A 21,847-nucleotide genomic window follows, 5' to 3' on the forward strand; every position below is an offset into this window, starting at 1 on the left:
TGGTCTTCCTCTCTACATTCACAGATTCGTGTGTTACTACATACCACATGGTTCAGATGTTTGGGATATGGACCGTGCCCTCGACATCGTGCCCCATACCTCCTCGTGCAATTTCAATCTGTTCATCATGCTTGAAAATATGCGTTAAACACTCCTTGCAGTGCTCTTAGTGTCCCAATCACACTGCTATTCATCTAACTTACAGGCTCATAAATGTCTTATCCGTAATATGCAGTCATGTGATCTCCATACACATGATCATATTGCTCACACCCTAACCAAAACAGTGTTGCCCTGTAACATATCACGATACCCATCAGACATATCCGATTATCACCAATGAACCCTCTACAGATGTAGTGTAAAAAGCACATTGAGCTGCAAAAGTATGCTGCACTGAATTCGTCGCACTATTGTTTTGCTGCTCCCTAGTCTAAGATGATGTGTCAAGATGCTGGCAGTGAAGTCCATAATAGTGCCGAAGTTAGCTTCGTGATGTGACCACACCACATGATAATTTATAGTCAGCAGTCCAAGCATAGGCAACAATATGCATAATTTTGGCCGCTTTCTGAGTAACAGAATTTTAGTGATCTAGACAGTTTCTTTCCTCGACTAGAAGAAAGCCTAAATTCCTACTAGCAGTCATACATTTTGCAGGTATTCCGTCAAGCCTCAGGGAAGGATCCCTACTACGAGAAAGCCTTCGTTTCAGAAGTATGTATGTGGTTTTATGAACAGCTATAGTCCGTTGTTGCTCTTGCACTGACGTTGCATCTGAGCAAGCATATCGCTCGCCTTTAGGCAAAGTCTTGTCCTGGAGTCTGCAGACACACCTACTAGGATGTCACCTGCGTATGCGACAACACCTTCAATAGCATCTGCCCCAGATGTAACAGGGTTCAATACTAAGATCCCAAACCAGTAGACCACTTACAGAACTTTCAGGACGGCCCTTGGTAATTTTTTTATTACCTTTCTCTGATGCCCAGGCCTACGACTTAGTAGAGCACTATTCCGACAAATGAGAAGCCAGCTACTACAGAGACCATTTATCCACTTCATGGCACAAGCTAAATGAAGATTTTGCTGATCAAATACGAGCTGTGTCGGGTGACACATATGTGTTAGGGTGGGATGCCACATGTAATGACGTGTTAATTGAGGTAGCTAGAGCCAGAACAATTGACGTCTTCATATGTGGAATAAATCTGCAGATATGTAGTGAAGTGAAGGTGGCCTCGCCTACTTCACTAAATGAGGCAGTAAGATTGACTCTTTTTTGAAAGGTGGCTGCAAAGTTCGTCTCTACTGTGTCGCAAAGCAATAAGCTGCGCCATGTTTTTGTGAAACGGTGATACGAAAGTACTGCCTGCACAAAAGATCAGAGACAGACTCTTCAACAGCGGAATTCTCCACGTGATAACAGACAAAATGTCAGTACACACAGGGGAAATGGTCAGGAATCAGGCCCCACAACCCACGTAATGTGGGTAATGTATCCAGCGTAAAACAGAAGTGTAAATGATGTGGGTAACATAATTTTAGAGGCCACTATCAGAGGAAGAGCTGACAAAGTGTCAGTAGATACAGGGACTCAAATTAGAGCATTATTTGTTTCTCTTAATGATAAGAGCGCAGTTAAATCGTTGCGCTGTTACATTAGTGGATTAAGAGAAGAAGTAACACTGCCACAGGAATATGTTTTGTAAACCTACAGATGCATGTTAAGAACTATGATTTTGTTAGGAAAGTTGGGAGAAGACGCAGAAGGGATTTCAGTGTCATTCTAGAGAAGGATTTCCTACACCGGTACTGGATGGTGGTAGGTTATGGGACGCATATTGTTCGAATCAGTGAGGCAACTATTTCGGTGGAACTCGCGACCCTCAATCGCTAGGAATTTATGGAATGAGGCCTCTTCCACAACCTCCAACAGAACCACATATATGGGCATATGAAATTTATAAAACTGGTAACAGTCAGCAGTGGCACAGGACAGACTTCACAATCCAAATGCTGCCTAGATTGGACTTTCTCGTTGATACACTCTGTCTAAACAACGTTCTCTACAGGTCATTGATTCATGTGAGAAGAAGTGTAAACAAAATAGAGACACTAGTAAAAAAAGTTTTGTGCTCCAGTACTTATTGACGACTTTCGATAAGTAGATATAGAGATTACACGCGGAACAATACTTGCTTGTGCTCAGGAAGTTGTAGAGCAAGAATTTCAGTGTGAAAATAAGTTAAAGTGTAAGAGCAAGAAGCAGCTGACAGAAGAAGAATTTGCACAGTAACGTCCTTACTTAAAAATCAGGCCTATGAGAAGTTAGCACATTTGCCAGTGACAGTGTAATCTTTTGTACTCGGTATTAAAGGAATATGCTTGGTTGTTCGAGGAACCGCAGTATATGTCAGTCACTGACGTTGTGCAACACGAAATTCAAATTTAAGACATTAGGCCAATTGCTTAGAAACTGGATAGGCTCGGAACTGGACGGATTCCCATTTTATCTACAACCCGTTGGTCGGGATGTTACACAACATCAGCTGGTTGCAGGTATAGATCAATCCTCTGCGAACCCCTGCTTGGTCCCTAGCGCTGTGGTACCCAAAAACTCTATCGCCTATGCATTAACGTACTAGCAGAAAACAAGGTATTTACCATTGATACCTACCCTCTACCCCATATCGAAGAAACATTGGACATACTGGGAAACTGTAGATATTTTACTACCTTTTACATGTATCCTAATTACCACCAAGTTCCGATTTCACCAGAATACCTATGAAACCGCATTTTTGGTTCCATGAGGGTTGTATGAGTTTTTACACATGCCTTTCAGCCTTAGAAATGCGCCTGTCACTTTCCAAAGATTCGCTGACTTGTTACTAAGATGATTGAAGCCTACAGCGCCTTTAGTGTATTTGGTTGATATATTTTCAAGGAGTACTGAGGAACGTTTGGTGAGATTGAGGTACCTTTTATCAAGGTTACAGCACACACATTTGAATTTAAAGCTTTTGTTCTGCACAGTCAAAGGTTAAGTACCTGGGACATATTATCAGTTCAGATGAGGTTAAGGCAGATCCACTACTAACCAAATCAGTTGAGACTCTTGCAGGCACACTAACATTAAGGAGATGCAACTTTTCTTGGCCTCACTAGTTGTTACCGTCTTTGGTAAAGAATTATGCTATGACAGCCAAACGATTAACGAAGTTGTTAAAGTAAGGTGCAGTGCTTAAGCGGACAGAGGGATTTGAATTGGCTATGAGGAAACTTAAATATTATTTGACAGGTTCACATTATTAATATACTGATTCTGAAAAGCTTTTATCCTTTGAACAGACACATCAAATATGCTATCAGTGCTGTTCTTTGTCAAGAATAATTGCTAGTACTTAAATTCGGAGTCAACTATTTTAGATGTTATTTCTACAGAAGAAAATTCTCTGTGGTCTCTGATTATACTGCTCTTTGTAGAGGCTCAGTTTAAAGGATCCCAGCAGTCATTTGACTCGTTGGGCATTAAAAGTATCGAAATAAGATTATGACGTATGCCACAAACCAAGCTGTTCACACCTGAATGGTGATGCACTGAGCCATAAGGTCAAAATGATTCAGACTGACAATGTTTTAAGAGAAGAATTGAGAGATGTACAATGTCACTGGTACAATTCTATTCCACATTTTGTCACAGTTCATTATATTCTATGCCACATAAATCCCCCTGAGCAACAGGGTCATAACTGCAGAAAGAATTGCAAGCATGTATAATAGCTCAGTATCACGACAGTATGCAGGTGTGTCATAATATACACACGGCATTGATGGGAAGATAGACTAATGTTCAGTAGTACATACAAAACTACTTGCTTTGTGGTCAGAGGTCAGTCCCACCATAAACTTAAATTGGCTTGCTAACACTTCTTGGGGCTACAGACGTTACAAACCCGATTCAGAATGTTGTCTTAGGCATTGTCAGACCGTTCCCACAGACCTCACAAAATAATAAATATATCCTATATATCTCTGATCTTTTCCTAGATATGTTATTCTAGTACAAGTTGCAGATATGACTACAGGAACAGTAACAAGTGCCTTTGTCAATAGCTAAGTTTTATTATTCGGAAGTCCTGATCATATTTTGACTGAACAGAGGATTAATTTTATGTACATCCTGTTTTTACAAGTGTACAAATTACTATGAATCAAACAACTGAGAAACACTCCTTTCCATCCAAAAGCTAATAGCCACCTCCAATATGTACATCAAACAACAGTTCGGATTTTGTCTTACTACATAAACCACTCAGTGACTGGGACAGGTAGGTCGCCTATGTAACTTCTGCATAAAATAGTCATATACATGAATCAACTAGTTATAGATCCCAAGAAGACGTATATGGGCGGCCTATGAGCTTCCCATTTGAACATGATAAACTCCAATCTGGCAGAAGTTGTCACCTCAAGGCTATCTGGAAGCAGATAAAACAAAATAAATACAAGCCACCCAGAAACAAGATGAACCCTCGTAACAAAGGGGCTGTGCTTCCTCAGTATAAATCTGGGAACCTATTTTTGATTCGTAATCCCATGATTAAGAAAGGAAAGACTAAGAAATTCATGCTTCAATACGAAACCCCTTATTCCATCATACGAGTGACTTCTGTCAATGCAGATATTCATTGTCTAACCATACAGTGGTAGTACATTCTGACTGGTTACAGCTGTACCATGGTCAAGCTCTACCACCCTCTGCAGTGTCACTTAGTCCAGCTCAAAATAATTTATGAGAAGGCACATGTACTATCATGCAGAAATGCAGGAAAAAGGACAAGTTGCTATCAGCATATCCTCAGTACGCCTTGAGAAATAAAAACCCTTATGCCTTGAGGTCATGGGATGGAGGTACTGTTTGTTTGAACGAGTTTCATGTGGTATTTTATTCTGTGTAGGAGTGATTTCACTATAGGAAGAAATGTATTTTATTGATGTGATTCTGAGTAATAATTCTGTCGTTCAGTCAGTCATTTTGACTGACTAGTGCAAACGAATTGCGCTATGCTGTAGAACCAGTATCCAGTTGAGGCTAATTTTGCCATCTTTCTTTTGCAGTTTTTGTTATGCAAGAAGCTGCAAGAATTGCTTTCTAAAATAGGAGTACGCCTTGCTGTATCACAAAATACTGTATATTAACAGCAAAGTAACGAGAGCAGTGATAGTGTAAATGATTAAAGTGTGACCAGAAGTAATTGCTTATACAGTGGACATGAGTTTATAGAGATCGGTTGTTTTATAGTAATAATGTACCAGTAAGAGAACGTGAGGGGCTTCTATTCAACATCATCAGGAGGTTACTATGTTACTAAGTAAAGCTCTAGACGTTCCTTTAAGTGAGAAACACACCGTGGTGATACATGAAATAACTGAGTTTTGCGTTATGTACACTAAAGATTCTACATAATGTGAAATGGACTTTTTACGAACGCATTTACACTATTGCAAACGAGGTGTAATCAGTACTACATTGTTACAAGAAGAGAATCACAGTTCTGAGGTAGAAAAATGTTTTACTTAACCAGCTCACAAGCAGCGTTGAAGTGAAGTAGATAATTGGAGACATCAAGTAATAAAGTGTTTTTCCAGTAGTTGCTATTAACCGAATGTTTTCTTTACAGCAGTAAATATTTTTATTTTGCCGAGTTTCGTACGAAAAAATACATACACCAAATTTTCACTTATTATCATATTTCCACTTTACTATCAAAATTTACTTTAGAATTCATAGTTCTCTTGTCCACAACAGGCAAGTAAACTTCTTAATTAAATACATGAAGAGACAAGAGATAAGTGCATTCATTTATATAGCAATTAGGAACCAAATTTGCAACAACCAGAGGACCTCTATATCAAGTGTTTGGAGTTAACACTAAAGACTAATTCATGCAATGAGTTACCTACAGAGATCATGTACTTGACAAAGTCGCCTAAAATATGCAAACAACAGCTATTTGAAATTACCCAAGACTCTCACAGTATACACTAGTGGGAAGTTATGTAGTATAAAACATTATTATCTGAAAGTTATGTTAGCCTTTTGTAGACAAAGAATAACTCGTACTGCAACATTTTACTAGTAGTCAGGCCAATGCATGCATACGTTACTGTTTGGCAGCATCTTTGCACATCAGATGATCTATATTCTTTGCATGTAATGGATAACACAACAAAAATAAGTCCTCGTCTTCGTAATAAGTGGTGGAATGTATCATAACTCACATGGATTGATCTTGTGAAGCAAGCGGTTTATGGTTACGAATTTTGCCATATGCCATTATAGGAAATGTATTACTCCTTTAAAAACTACGCTTTCCTCGATTTTCCACCTAATTTACAACAGACTTCAGACGTGAAGTCCTGAATATCACAGGTAAGTCCATTGTCAGAAGACACTGCTACATGTCGAGACCAGCATGTTAAAAATATATGGTATCAATGGTAGGTCAGGAGAAATAAAGCATAGATAAGTTGAATTATATACTACTTATGTGTCACAAATGACTTAACCTCATCACCAAACAATGATACTTGAAAGGCACTAAAGAGGCAGAAGGTGTCAAATGAAGTCTCCCAGCAGTGGTTTGTGAGACGAAATGTTTAATTGTGCAGAGTTCTATATGAAGTTAAGAGACAAACAATTTTCAAACAATAGTAGCACCTTCACTGTCATATGGGTGAATAATACTTACTTATGGTTCTGCAAAAAAAGGTAGATGCATTGATTGTTGTAATTACATAGTGATGGGCTAACTGCTCTTGTCACTGTAACAGTTACTCTGATAGCATGCCATTCATAAACGTTCATTTGTGTTTCACTTAAAATATTTCTATCAGTACCTCCTTTTATGTTTTGTGTCATTTTTTCTGTATTTTGTTTACTGTATTTCATGTGTGATAGCAATGTCGTCATAGTAGTCACTCTCACCTGACACTATCCAAAACCAGTAAGCTAGTTTGTGGCGGATTACCGTCCTTTAAGCTTCAACACAGTATTTTATTTGAAATACTCTTGATCAGTCAATGTGCGTCATTCATATGCAATAATGATTTTCTTTCTTTTATCGGTAACCCAGTGGTTGTGATTTAATATCCTCCTGGGAAAACTTACTTATTACGTAAACTACAGTGATGCATGTTATTTCCCCATCCACTTTTGGTATCGTGAATTATACTGCGTGTACTCTGGCCAAGTAATATAGTGGTATTTCTTAACTGTAGTAGCCCATCTACTGCAGCTACCACTATTCAGATGTCTAGTCATAATTAAAACAAGTTGTTTCCACAAGACCTGGTGGTAGTTGCCTGTATTACAAATAGTTAATGTCCAAGTGGACATAATTTTGATACAACCCTACAGATATGAACAAACATATGCATGGATCCATGCTTGTACCATTTCGCTGTTAGACAATCCAGTAGTGCTGGCACATTATAATGAAGATTATGGTAGCCTCTTTTATGTGCTAAAAAAATCCATGTGGAGTCATTGGTTCTTATTCTCAGCAAACAAGGAGGAATAGGGACAACTTCTCAATTACATGGTTTCTTACACTACTGCTAATGCGTGACGAACAGTCATCCTCTACTTCTGGTAAAATTCCGTAGTCACATATCATTGCAGTTAGCTTCTTAACCTTCCCTGTTATTCCTGTCCCTACTACCATGTCCCTGAATCAGTTCTGTTCTCCTTCTTTCGTAAAGAAGGAGAAGTCTGGGCTCATCTTGACTATGTCACTCTCTTAGTACCATAGTATTCGTAGTTCTGTTTCACTATTCCAGCCAATACTACAGAGTTATCACTGCTGCCTTGCTGCAGCGTCCGCTTTAGCTATTCTCCAGAGACGTACTAGATGATATGTGCCATCTCTCAATTGGTTAGTTAAGCAAGGAAGCAGTGTTATTTTCTAGAGGAATGATTTGGCACATTAGTTGTGAAACAGTAAGTGTTTGAGCAGTGACAGGAATATCGCTAAGCACTTCATCTTGGTCCCCACTAATTCTACTTACGATTTATTCACATCATCTTGGCTCATACAGGGTGTTTCAAAAATGACTGGTATATTTGAAATGGCAATAAAAACTAAACGAGCAGCGATAGAAATACACTGTTTGTTGCAATATGCTTGGGCCAACAGTACATTTTCAGGCAGACAAACTTTCGAAATTACAGTAGTTACAATTTTCAACAACAGATGGCGCTGCGGTCTGGGAAACTCTATAGTACGATATTTTCAACATATCCACCATGCGTAGCAATAATATGGCGTAGTCTCTGCATGAAATTACCCGAAACCTTTGTCAACGTGTCTGGCGGAATGGCTTCACATGCAGATGAGATGTACTGCTTCAGCTGCTCAATTGTTTCTGGATTCTGGCGGTACACCTGGTTTTTCAAGTGTCCCCACAGAAAGAAGTCACAGGGGTTCATGTCTGGCGAATAGGGAGGCCAATCCACGCCGCCTCCTGTATGTTTCAGATAGCCCAAAGCAATCACACGATCATCGAAATATTCATTCAGGAAATTAAAGACGTCGGCCGTGCGATGTGGCCGGGCACCATCTTGCATAAACCACGAGGTGTTCGCAGTGTCGTCTAAGGCAGTTTGTACCGCCACAAATTCACGAAGAATGTCCAGATAGCGTGATGCAGTAATCGTTTCGGATCTGAAAAATGGGCCAATGATTCCTTTGAAAGAAATGGCGGCCCAGACCAGTACTTTTTGAGGATGCAGGGACGATGGGACTGCAACATGGGGCTTTTCGGTTCCCCATATGCGCCAGTTCTGTTTATTGACGAAGCCGTCCAGGTAAAAATAGGCTTCGTCAGTAAACCAAATGCTGCCCACATGCATATCGCCGTCATCAATCCTGTGCACTATATCGTTAGCGAATGTCTCTCGTGCAGCAATGGTAGCGGCGCTGAGGGGTTGCCGTGTTTGAATTTTGCATGGATAGAGGTGTAAACTCTGGTGCATGAGACGATACGTGGACGTTGGCGTCATTTGGACCGCAGCTGCAACACGGCGAACGGAAACCCGAGGCCGCTGTTGGATCACCTGCTGCACTAGCTGCGCGTTGCCCTCTGTGGTTGCTGTACGCGGTCGCCCTACCTTTGCAGCACGTTCATCCGTCACGTTCCCAGTCCGTTGAAATTTTTCAAACAGATCCTTTATTGTATCGCTTTCTGGTCCTTTGGTTACATTAAACGTCTGTTGAAAACTTCGTCTTGTTGCAACAACACTGTGTTCTAGGCGGTGGAATTCCGACACCAGAAAAATCCTCTGTTCTAAGGAATAAACTATGTTGTCTACAGCACACTTGCACGTTGTGAACAGCACACGCTTACAGCAGAAAGACGACGTACAGAATGGCAGACCCACAGACTGCATTGTCTTCTATATCTTTCACATCACTTGCAGCGCCATCTGTTGTTGAAAATTGTAACTACTGTAATTTCGAAAGTTTGTCCGCCTGAAAATGTACTTTCGTACCAAGCATATTGCAACAAACGGTGTATTTTTATCGCTGCTCGTTTAGTTTTTATTGCCGTTTCAAATATACCGGCCATTTTTGAAACACCCTGTATCTTGGCAATGGGAATATAGTCACTCCATTCATGTGGTTCACAAATTAGATGTATGCACTGCTAATTATGGACTTACCACTCCATAAGAGAACTATCTGAAACCTTGATCATTCTTTTAAGATATTCATATAGTATGTTTCAATTGCAACACCCACAAAGATGATTCAACCTAGTTTAGAACTGCTTCCTGTGTACATCATAATCTCTTACAACCACTTACATTTAACGTAAGGATGTTAGACCATTGAACAATTATATAGTGAGAAATGTGACATGCCTTGTTCGATGTACAGCTCTCCTGTTTATTCCATATCATTAACTGCTCAACAATTTGTGTGTGAGAAGAACCAATGGGACTCGATAGATAGGCAGTTAGTGTCTTTCAACATCTACCCCACGCAAATGAGACAGGAGGATGTTGCTTGGACTTCTGGTTCCTCCAGGGGCGTCCTCCTAACATGATGCGATTAGCGATCAAAGAGACCCTTGTCTGGTCATTGCACTTCTGATTTGTCTTCATACTATGCTCCGTTCTACCATCTATCATCTTGCTGTCACACAAAAACATGCGTGACCCACTTGCACACTGAGAACTACAGTACCTCAATTAGGGTTGTAGTGGCCTTACTCACCCACACCCAACACAAACACCTATGAAACACAACGTTCACTCTTAGACACTTACAGAGTGTTACCCGAGTGCGTAACTATCCCTAATTCCTACACTACTGTGTTATTTTGACTCAATGTTTCACCTACCATTGACACTGCTTTAATTCTATGAGTACACAGGCAATAATGTTCCACATTGTTTCCAGTTTGAACATTGATCTTCCCTTGGGTATCTTTCTGTTTTTATAGTACTGGAACCTCCATTTGATGCTTATGAACACTTGTCCTACATTATTCGACGTCATTGTGCAAGAGGGGACCTCAGACATTATCGAATAAAATGAGGCATTCAGCAGTACAGAACCGTATTTCCCAAGCATTTACTGGCTGACGCACCTAGCACCACACCAATTTCAGCCTTGCTCACTCCTTCAAGAAGAAATACGAATAATGAAGTCTTTTTCCCAATGTGATCACCACCAATGTTATCAACTACTCTCATACTCTAATTAAATACTCACTAACCTACAATTTTGTTCATTTTCCCTCTAGTGATGTGTTTTACCTGCCAGTTAGGCTCTGCTGTTTTGATGACATGAATGCAAACTCATCTGATGACCACAATTCCGTTTATGGAAAGATTTAGAATGCTTCATGCAAACTGTTCAACAGCTCTGTGCTTCCCCATCTGGCACTAACCAAAAGAGCTGTGTATCTGGATACATTACTGATACAGGTTAATTTTGTGATCCTTTCATTTCCACTGATACGTACCACATTTTGCATTCACATGTAGTACACTCTAAATAGCTACACAGTTGGACACACCCCAGTGCCTTACACACCTAAAAAGTTAATGTACCACTTTCCAGCACTGCATCACTGAAAAAAACTTTAAATGCTTTGCCTCTTAACTAATTTACTTACCTCACGTATCTATAGGCGTTTCTGCTCATTTCACCTTCCCTTACCACCTTTAGCTTTGACATACTTTTATAGCAGCAGAATAAAATTCTATGGCTTCATGACAAATCTTGTATGCCAGGAGCACACTCACTTCGATTCCTACCACTCGTAGGTTCATTACACCTTGATAGGCTGATGAGACGACGAAAAACGTCTGCGTCATCTAGCAACAACATCCTGCCCTTCCTTTTGCTTGACTTTATGATTAAATGTAGGTGTCAGTAATTGTAGTGCATGATGTCACCTCTTTTCTTGTTAATGTATTTCTGTTTTCCATTTCATATTGTCATGTTCTGCCATCTGTATATTTCACCTAATTTAATTAGGACTGACATGAAGCAGTTAGGTCCCTCAAAAGTCACAAGACTACAATCCGTTTCAAAAATTGACTATTGTGAATGCCTGTTTTCAGTTCATTACATAGGCTACCCTGTGTGGTGCACAACATGCCAGTTTGCTTGAGACATCATGAGCCTAGACAGTTGATCGTGATTCCCTTCCTAGTTCACTTCCCATCCTTATTGCACCATCTGATATATTTTAATACATTATAATTGTAAATGTAACGAATACTCTCAACTTTAATTTCGTCACAGACAATTGAAGCTGGTTTGCCCATTTTCCTAACAGCTAAGCCCTCTATTCTTTACCATAGCTCACCAGGGAAGTTATCACTACTGGGTAGGTCTACTGGCTCTTATTTTGACATCCTTGTCCTAAATCTAACATCTCAATATTCACGCCAGTTTACATAATGGACACTTCCAAAATGTTGTTTCAGTCTCATTAGATTTTCAGAAAAGTGGGACTAGAAACTCACTTTTGGTTTCCTAATGAAATATAGAATTAGCACAACTACAGTAAATCACACACATTGGCCAAATGTTGACATAATTCTGCAATATATCAGGCTATAACGTCTTCTGTTCTTTCTAAACACCTGCCAAAAACAACTGGCTGCGTGTTCAGTCCTCTCAACATTCAGCCCTACTTAACATAAACCATCACTATTTTTCGAAAGAATAATAAACGCCAAACTTGTGCAAAGTTTCAAGACAACTAGCACCTGTGACAGGCTATAAATACTGCTGATCAATCATCTTGACTGCAAAGCCATCGAACCGTGCTACCCTGTTGGAATTGCCTCTACATGAGTGCTAAATCTTACAGCATGCAAGCAGAAACGACCAATGTGTACGATCATCCCTGTCTTTTCACTCTGATTTAATTCTCCTACACTGAATTATAGACACTGTTCATCCTGTGAACAACCAGTCACAGAACCACTCCACAACGCTATGCGAGTTTGGTTTAATGGAAGTGCAGCTGTGCTGAAAACAAATTTGGTATCCCTGCTCAGACTGATGCTGATTGCTATGATAAAACTCCTATGAGCTTAATTCTTTGTTATGCAGTATCACGAAATCCTAGTAAGCTGACATGTGCAGCTCAATCACACTGAAGACAATCTTTTGGCTACCACCTGACAAATTCATAATATAGCCACTGTGCTAATACTGAATATTAGGAATTTAAAAACGCGATCCAGCGTGATTAAATACACAGGGAACTGTGCAAACTGACTGCTACTTTGGAAGTAACCAAAGCCTTACAGATCTTGTTGTATAACACCCACACAACAGTTGCATGTTAACACCCTGCACACTACCATTCAACCAAGACAGCAACAGAGACTCATTCCTAACTTAGTGCCCACTGAAACCTTCCAGCAAACCATAACTAATACTTCATTTCATGCATCAGTACACATGCAAATGATATACTCCATGTAGGTATCAACCTTGTCGTATTATTCCACTGCTGCTATTGTACAACTGCCATCATCTATAGATGTGTTAAATATCAGATATCTCAGACTGTAACTTGCACCAGCTGCAAATTTGAGTGTTATCACATTCTCTTTCCCTGTCACCTACGTACCTAATTCTGAACGCGATATTTGGCAAACGGACGTCATGTCTGTAGTTCAAGATTCATCTGTGCTCTAACACTAATTATTACAAGCATCCTACCTTATTACTCTGCACTAGTGTCAAATGAGAAATTGCATTGCTTTTAGAGGAAACTTAGGAATTCCCTTGCTCTCACACTGTTGAGGCAATGCACAAATTTTTATTTAGGCCCACTGGGAACAGATTACCATATTTGGTAGACTTATCGAGTTTTTCTAATGGTATACTTTTATTCAACTTTCTTATTGTATATGTATCACACCAACCATTAGGTTATCTGCTCATTTAACTTACACACACTACAGTTTTGAACTTTTCTGCTAATTTGCCTAAAACACCTTTTGTGCTGGCACCCAACTGACAGCCTGCCTACACAACCAAAAACAATCAAAGTTACCATTGACCATGGCACTGCACACATCACTGAGAGGAGTAAGCTGGAATACCTATAAAGAGTGGTTGACCCAGTGTCATCTCTCTTCCAGTCACTGTAGTTGTCCTCGGAATGGTTGTATGGATCATATGTAATCAAAGATATTGTGAACCATTCAGATCATGTGGTGCACGAACAGCAGCTGTTGGGTAATTTTATACTTAAGTGGATTTTGGATCCTGGCACAATTCAGTCATGACTCACTTACAACTAAGCATTAGGAGATGAGATGCTGATATGTATTAGTTTGTTTCTATTGTATAATTTTCTCACTTTGCAACATGTGAGAGCATTACATTCCACTTAGCCAAGGACCAAACCAATGACATATTACTTAAGAATCAATATCAATTACATGAAATAAGAATGAATAGAACAATGGTAGTGTCACAATTGTGTTAATAAGATTAGTTTATTATGGCTATATTATCTGCTTGTAATGTATCCTTCAATAACTTTGCAATTTCTACTTTTATACTACAAACTGCAAAGATTATAGGAAAAATAATGAATCTTATCAATATGATTGAGCTAAACCTCCTTTTGTATTCAATCCACATCCTAAAATTTACTTGTCCTTGACCATTCTTGTAGAATAATTTATTCTGTCATGATTAGCTTACATTATGATTTTATTAGGTGCAGTTACACTCTTTAATTCATGGGCATGTATTGTGTTTTTGTAGACTCAGTTATTTAGGTAGTTTTCCACACAACCATTGAATATGTTCATTTTCTGCTTACATCTCGTGTACCAGAGAAATGCTATATGACCCATCTTTAGCTCACACTTATAGTTATTCAGTCCATACTGTGTATCTTTTTTAACACGTTACTACAAATTTTACTGTTTTTCTTAGAGATTCATAATATGTATACTCGCCACACATAGCAGTGTATTTTCAGACTCATCAGAATATAAGGCTATTGTCCAGAAACCCAGCTTTTCGTTCCTTTTATTGGAAAATAATATTGAATACAAATGTATGCCGATCTTGCCTATTATGAAAATGGCTCTGAGCACTATGGGACTTAACTGCTGTGGTCATCAGTCCCCTAGAACTTAGAACTACTTAAACCTAACTAATCTAAGAACATCACACACATCTATGCCCGAGGCAGGATTCGAACCTGCGACCGTAGCAGTCGCGCGGTTCCAGACTGAGCGCCTAGAACCGCTAGACCACCATGGCCGGCACCTATTATGAATACTCTATACAGCAGTTGTGGATGTCCTATCATGAGAAAGATGGAATAAAATGAAATCACATCACTAAAAAGTGTAGCAAAACAGAACAGTGGCAATCAATTATAACTATCTCCAATTGTTACACATGCACTTTCACCAATAAGAAATAGGTAGGAAATCAAAAATTAAAACAATCATTCTGAAAATAAAAATGAAGCATGAATACAGATTTCCAAAAAAGCCATGTTTATTTACCCACATTAAGGAAACTATCCACAATGGAAACATCTTTGAATAAAATGCAGGAAATGTTTAGTACTCACGTTCTGAGCTCTCCCCAGTGTTGTTGTTGTTGTTGTGTATACGAATAACTGGATTCAAATCTTAAGACCTAATGTTTGTTTACCTATTTCATTTTGTGTAGAACTTACATGGTATTAAGTACCGAAAAAATAGTTAAGAGCTTTAGTGCATAACACTTATCTGTATCATCTCTCAATCATGTAAAGAGCTGTGTGAAACAAAAAACAATTTGCAAAAAATATAGCTATTGTGCACTGGTGTAAATGGCAGCCAAGAACAATGAATTTATTAGATTACACATTTTAGCATCTGACCCATTTATGTGAAGATGCACTGATGAGCAAAAATGTCATGAATACTCCCTGTGAGGAGGATGAATGCCATGTGTTGTACATACATGATGCAATAAGCAGATTACAAGTATATAAGCAGATTACAAGTATATAAACAGATTACAAGTATATAAGCAGACCAGAAATTAACAAGGAGTTGTTCTACCAGTTACATGGGTCACGAACATGTAAACCCAATGACATAAGTGACTTTAGCAAAGGGCAGGTTACAGTGGCATTGCAGTTGGGAACTAGAACCTCAGAAGTTGTGAAGCTGGTAGGCTGGATCTATGCTACTATTGTGAACGTCTGTGGAAAGTGGCTGAAAGGTGATAAATTGATAACCTTATGAAAACATGTAATACACCTATCCATCACAAATCATGGAGGTCCGAGGCTTCCCTGCTCTGTGAAGCTTGACATGTGGCAATATGTGGCATATCTAATTACAGAAAAGAATGCTTGAGCAGCCATGCACGTGTTTGAACCCACAATTCAATGTACATCGCTGAACATAGGGCTCCACAACATATGGTAACTGTATGTTTCCATACCAATCCACCAAAATGTTCAATTGCAACTGCAGTGGGCAACGGATAATTGAGGCTATAATGAAGGTCAATGCAAATGTCAACTGTCATGATGGATGACATTTCCTGTTACACCAGGTCAGTTGCCACATCCAGATATGCTATATCTAGGTGAATGGCACCAGGTGGAGTGTCCATTATGCTATGGGGACAGTCACTCAGGCTCCTTAGGGACGTCTGGTAGTAACTGAAGGGATCACGACAGTTGCTGACTGTGACCTTCATAGCTACTGCATAGATTCCTTCATGCATGGATGTGATCTCCCATGGTGAAGGCATTCCAGGAGGATAACTGTCCATGTCACATGTGCAGAACGACTCCACAGTGGTCTGAGTAGCATGGTACCTAACACATCTTGACCACACCATGTCATGTAGAACTGTCAAAGTATTGTGTTCCAAAGATGGACAAACATGCTACTAAGCACGTTGCTACATTTGTTGTTACATTTACTGATACAGGAATAGTACTAACAGAACATAAATGTACACACTATTAATGACTCTTGAGAAAACGTATCTGAGTAAAATAATTGTTATAACCATGTTTCTCCAGTGTTGAGTGTACTAGCGTGAATGAAGGAAGTGCCATTAATATATTTTTACTGTCACTGTTTCTAAAATACAGAGTTACAAGTACTACATGATGACTATGCAAGTCATCACACATCCTTGGCCTTTTACTGAATATTGCATGGTACTTATGATTACTGACAAACATTTGGATTTATCACAATACACAATCTTCCTGTCTCGAGACTGATAGGAAAAGAACAGAAGTGTTAATGACAAATATACATTTGATTCCTATTTCTGGAGTATTTACTAATACAATTTCTTGATGTCTCAAGCTGCAGATATGGATTTTTATATCATCACATTATCTGTTACCAATCTATAGTACAGATTATTGCACACTGTTTCTCAATTATACCACATTTTATGTTACTTCACAGGCATTATAATTTATTGTCCTATTGCTTCATCCATTATTCTACAGGCCTTGAGGGCACCAACCTGGAAAACCTATTTACATAAACTACCACTTGCTTGTAGTTTCTTTCTGATGTGAAGTAATGCATGTGTCTTGAGAGTGTCCAACTGAGTGAAACTTTTGTCACAGATATCACATTTGTGAGGTCCCCTTCCAATGGGTTCTAATGTATCTCCCTTGAGATCAGCTGATCTAAGAATGATCACTTCATCACTTTTGTGAGGTCTTTTCCCAGTGTGTATGAATATGTATTGAAATAGCCTACCCTAACAAAAGATCTCCCACAAATATAAAATTTGTGATGTTTCTTTCCACTGTGAATGAATATATGTTTCTTGAGATAACCAAACTGGGCAAACGATTTGTCTCAAATTTCACATTTGTTGGGTATCTTTCCAGTGTGAATTAATTTGCGGGTCATGAGATTTCCCACAAATCTCACATGTACAAGGTTTCTCTCCAGTGTTAAGTGTGCGTTTCTTGAGAACGTTTGAGAAAACAAAAGATTACCCATAAATCTCACATTTGTTCAGTTTCTTTCCAGTGTGAATAAATGCATGTTTCTTGAGATAAGCTGACTGGGCAAAAGATTTTCCACAAATATCGCATTTGTGAGGTTTCTTTCCAGTGTGAATTAATGTGTGTGCCTTGAGATTAGCTGACTGGGTAAACGATTTCTCACAAATCTCACATTTGTGAGGCTTTTCTCCAGTGTGAATTAATACATGTTTCTTGAGACTGCCTGCACCAGCAAAAGATTGTCCACAAATCTCACATTTATGAGGTTTCTTTCCAGTGTGAAGTAATATATGTGTTTTGAGTCCGCTTGACAAAACAAAAGATTTCCCACAAATTTCACATTTATGAGGTTTCTTTCCAGTGTGAATAAATGCGTGTTGCTTGAGATAAGCTGACTGGGCAAAATATTTCCCACAAATATAGCATTTGTGGGGTTTCTTTCCAGTGTGAATTAATGTGTGTGCCTTGAGATTATCTGACCGGGTAAACGATTTGTCACAAATCTCACATTTGTAAGGTTTTTCTCCAGTGTGAATTAATACGTGTTTCTTGAGATTGCTTGCACCAGCAAAAGAGTGTCCACAAATCTCACATTTATGAGGTTTCTTTCCAGTGTGAAGTAGTATATGTGTTTTGAGTCCACTTGACAAAACAAAAGATTTCCCACAAATCTCACATTTGTGAGGTTTCTTTTCAGTGTGAATTAATATGTGTTTCTTGAGATCACTTGAGACAACAAAAGATTTTCCACAAATATCGCATCTGTGAGGTTTCTTTCCAGTGTGAAATAATACATGTTGCTTGAGATCGCTTGGGAAAGCAAAAGATTTCCCACAACTCTCACATTTGTGAGGTTTCTTTCCAGTGTGAATTAATCCATGTTTCTTGAGATTGCCTGCACCAGCAAAAGATTTGCCACAAATATGACATTTGTGGGTTCTGTTTGCAGTAAGTAGATTACCCTGGAAACTGACATTAACAGTTGTAGATGAAGTTCCATGATGATTTGTTTCCTCTGTATCATTTGTCATAAGTGTGTTACATATGTCATTAGCAGACATGTTTGCAGTTTTCCATGTTTCCTTGTATGAATTCAGCTCGTTGAGTTCTGCGACAGAAACTTCTGGCTCACTATCCGAGAAGCTAGTGCTTTGATGCTCATCGCTATAGCCATATTTTTCATGGTTGCCAACAGCTGAGAAATGGTAATTCTCACTTATTCTCAAATGTTTTTTCAAACTAACATTACTGTGAAATACCTCACCACACCACTTACAAACATATAAAGGTGGTTGCATACCATCAATGTGAATAAACACATGCTTTATCAATCTGTATTTTGAAGGAAAGCTCTGTTGGCAGAAATTACAGCTATATACATGTAATTCCTTTTCCCACGTACTACAGTTATATCGTGTGGCAACTGAGCAGTTCTTATCAACAGTCATATCTTCTGTATTGGTATCAAACTCGTATGTTGACTTCATGTCAATCATCAACTCATCCTGGACCAGTCTATTGTGAAAAGTTTCTTCACATGATATGCCACTGCTCCCACCAGTACACTGAGTCAATCTGAAGAGTAAGGAGGCGGATGTTAAATACTGATATACATACAACAAAGAAACAATATTTAGGTGTCTGTAAATCCAGTACTATAAGAGAGAATTATTCATAAAAGTGCCGAAGAAATTACATATATAGTAACTGTTAGAGATTTAAAATTGTAATATTCCACCAGAAGGAAAGAACTGATGAGGTAAAAATGATGATTAATCTGAGTCACTGCCAATTTGATTTGAAATTTTTAGATGAGAATTAAAATAATTCACTTTCAAGTGTTACACTCTTTTTAAAATACAGTGCTACAAATTAATAGTCTACACCTATTTATTAATTGTATAAAAAAAATTCAGTTACATGTTTTAACTGAATAAGATTTAATTAAGAGAAATAATGGGTTTCCTTTGTCTGGCAAACACTTTCACCTTTGGAAATTTATTTCACCTAGCAAACTGTTTTTTTTGTTTGATTCCCAATGAGTCAAGAACTACTGCAAGCGGAATTATTTTGATTAGTTATCTTGTATGGATGTTAATCAGGTGGATAATGACTGTTCATAAGCAATAATCAATGTCACATCAATCTATGGAAAAAATGCATACTGATGAATGAATGTGAATGACACACTTGCAGATGGTTTTAATCTAAGACTATGTTTTTGGCACTGCAGCTTATATGAAGCCTTGTACAAATGGAAATGCTGTCTAAAACGATTGAAATGGTTGTAAATTTTCCAGTATATTTGCAGCGAGCCTTTTTGAAAATTTTTACATTTAGTCACCCGACACTGCAGAACACAAATGACTTAAGGACACACACACACATAAATACCACATCATCACCCATTAAACACTGCAGGCTGACACTACATATTGAGTGGCAGTGACAACAGCTGATGCATGAGCTACCCCTGTAGTATCTGGGTCCCATAATTCCACCTGCAGTTAAACCCTTTCCCACAGAGCAGAACTGTGATGCCTTTCAGGTCCCCATGTGCATCATGTTGCACATGAAAGATCAAAAATTACTGAAGGCATGCATGATCCAGTGTTTTCTTTTGTTCGGATTGTAACTTCTAACTTTTTTGAATTGTGTTTGGTATATAGTTCTGTTTGGCATGGTATCTGGTAAATTTCTAATGTTTTTAAACTCTTAATTGGGATCACACGTGTTTTTTAACGTAACCAGTATCGTTGTGTGTCAGATTCTAGAAGTTCACAACTGAATCACTAAACATTGTAACTCTTTTAAAACTCAGTTACATGTATTTTCATACATATGGAAGTAAAGTAACAGAATATAAATAATGAAGAAAGAAATCACAAAAATATGTGAGGTTTCAAACAAATACCTTTCTATTTCTTAAAGTAGTAGAAATAAAACTAACAATTAAAATTTTAGACTATGCCAGTCAACCATAAACCAGAATAAGAACCAGAATTTTTGGAAAACTTCAACAATACATAAATTTTGATAATTATTTATCAACTGTTTTAGAGACCTCCACGTAAGAATTGTGTAGGTACTCAGTACTTGTGTCATATCCTTAATCTTTACTGCACAACACTTTTTGTGGCATGTACATTCATAGACTATTAATGCAGTCATGATGGAAGTGCACATGTATTTTAATAACACACGTACTACAGCCTGAACAGCAACACTGCTGATGGTTTACACCACATTTGCTAAAACGTTTGGCGCTATTGCTGTTACCTCTACTTTATTCCTTCCTTTGTTCTCTCAATTCTCAAACCAAAACAGTTTCTTACATTCTATCTACATACTCCAGTACCCCTCTATCGTACAACTAGTGCAGTTGGGGGATTAATGGGACTTCGTCACCTTTAATTGGTCTTGCGGCTGAGGCTGGTTGCGAAGTGCCATTGCATATATACGCTAGTATTGTGATGGTGTCACCACTCCCAAAGACTACCGCCACTCCCTCTCCCCCCCCCCCCCCCCCCCCCGAGGACAGGATTAGTATACCCTAACTGCCTACATCTGGTGTAATCCATGGGAAGGTGTGAATGTCTGAAAATGTTTGCAAGCCGTGTAACTGAGACAGAATGTGGAGACCAGCCTGGTATTCACCTAGTGGGATGTGGAAAACCGCCTAAAAACCACATCCAGGCTGGCCAGTACACTGGCCCTTCATCATTAATCCACCAGATGGATTCGATACAGGGATGGCGCGCATGCCTTAATCCGCTCTCAGCTACCCTGGTGGGTCGTTTCTTACATTACCATGAAAATATTACAATTGGTTCCCCCTAATAAGGAAGTATTGTCAATGCATTTGATGCCAGGGTTGGAGACCGCTGTGAATACAAGCAAGCCTATTAAAGCTTTTACGCAGAAAAATTAATATCATGCAAAGAAGGTATGTTCTTTTGAACATTTTTATATTATCAAGATTTTGTTTCATCACTGTTGAATCTCATCTAAAATACCTTGAGAGAAAACAAAACTTGGTTTCTTGTACAATGTCTCGATTTCTACCCATCACATCACCAGTAAGTTACAGGGCAGGAATCTGCAAAGCAATGTTCTATTGTGTAGCACAAACATTGCTTGGATTGCGCATTTCTCCATTTGAAAGAGTTTCCCCTACCATAAAAGCAGGAATCATGGTGATATGACTGTATCCTCTTTGCCGTTATCGTTTCCACCACCACCATGGCCCTCTTCTGAAATTGAATTGTTGAACGAGTGTGGT

General features: G+C 38.7%; 1 protein-coding gene across 4 annotated transcripts in view; it reads right to left on the bottom strand.

The window, feature by feature from the left end:
- LOC126427022 (zinc finger protein 99-like) overlaps window positions 1–21,847 on the bottom strand; it is a 458,738-nt gene that overhangs the window by 327,818 nt on the left and 109,073 nt on the right. For 2 of the 4 annotated variants that reach the window (XM_050089187.1, XM_050089186.1), the window contains one exon: window positions 15,051–19,140. The exons of 1 other annotated variant lie outside the window; for it this stretch is intronic. In XM_050089187.1, coding sequence (XP_049945144.1) covers window positions 17,553–19,140 — 1,588 coding nt within the window. In that variant the 3' untranslated portion in view covers window positions 15,051–17,552. Of the gene's footprint in view, window positions 1–15,050; window positions 19,141–21,847 lie in introns of those variants that run through there. One more of the 4 variants, XM_050089189.1, reaches the window with a different exon arrangement.

The sequence above is a fragment of the Schistocerca serialis genome, chromosome 11 (genome assembly GCF_023864345.2).
Source record: "Schistocerca serialis cubense isolate TAMUIC-IGC-003099 chromosome 11, iqSchSeri2.2, whole genome shotgun sequence".
NCBI lineage: Eukaryota > Metazoa > Arthropoda > Insecta > Orthoptera > Acrididae > Schistocerca > Schistocerca serialis.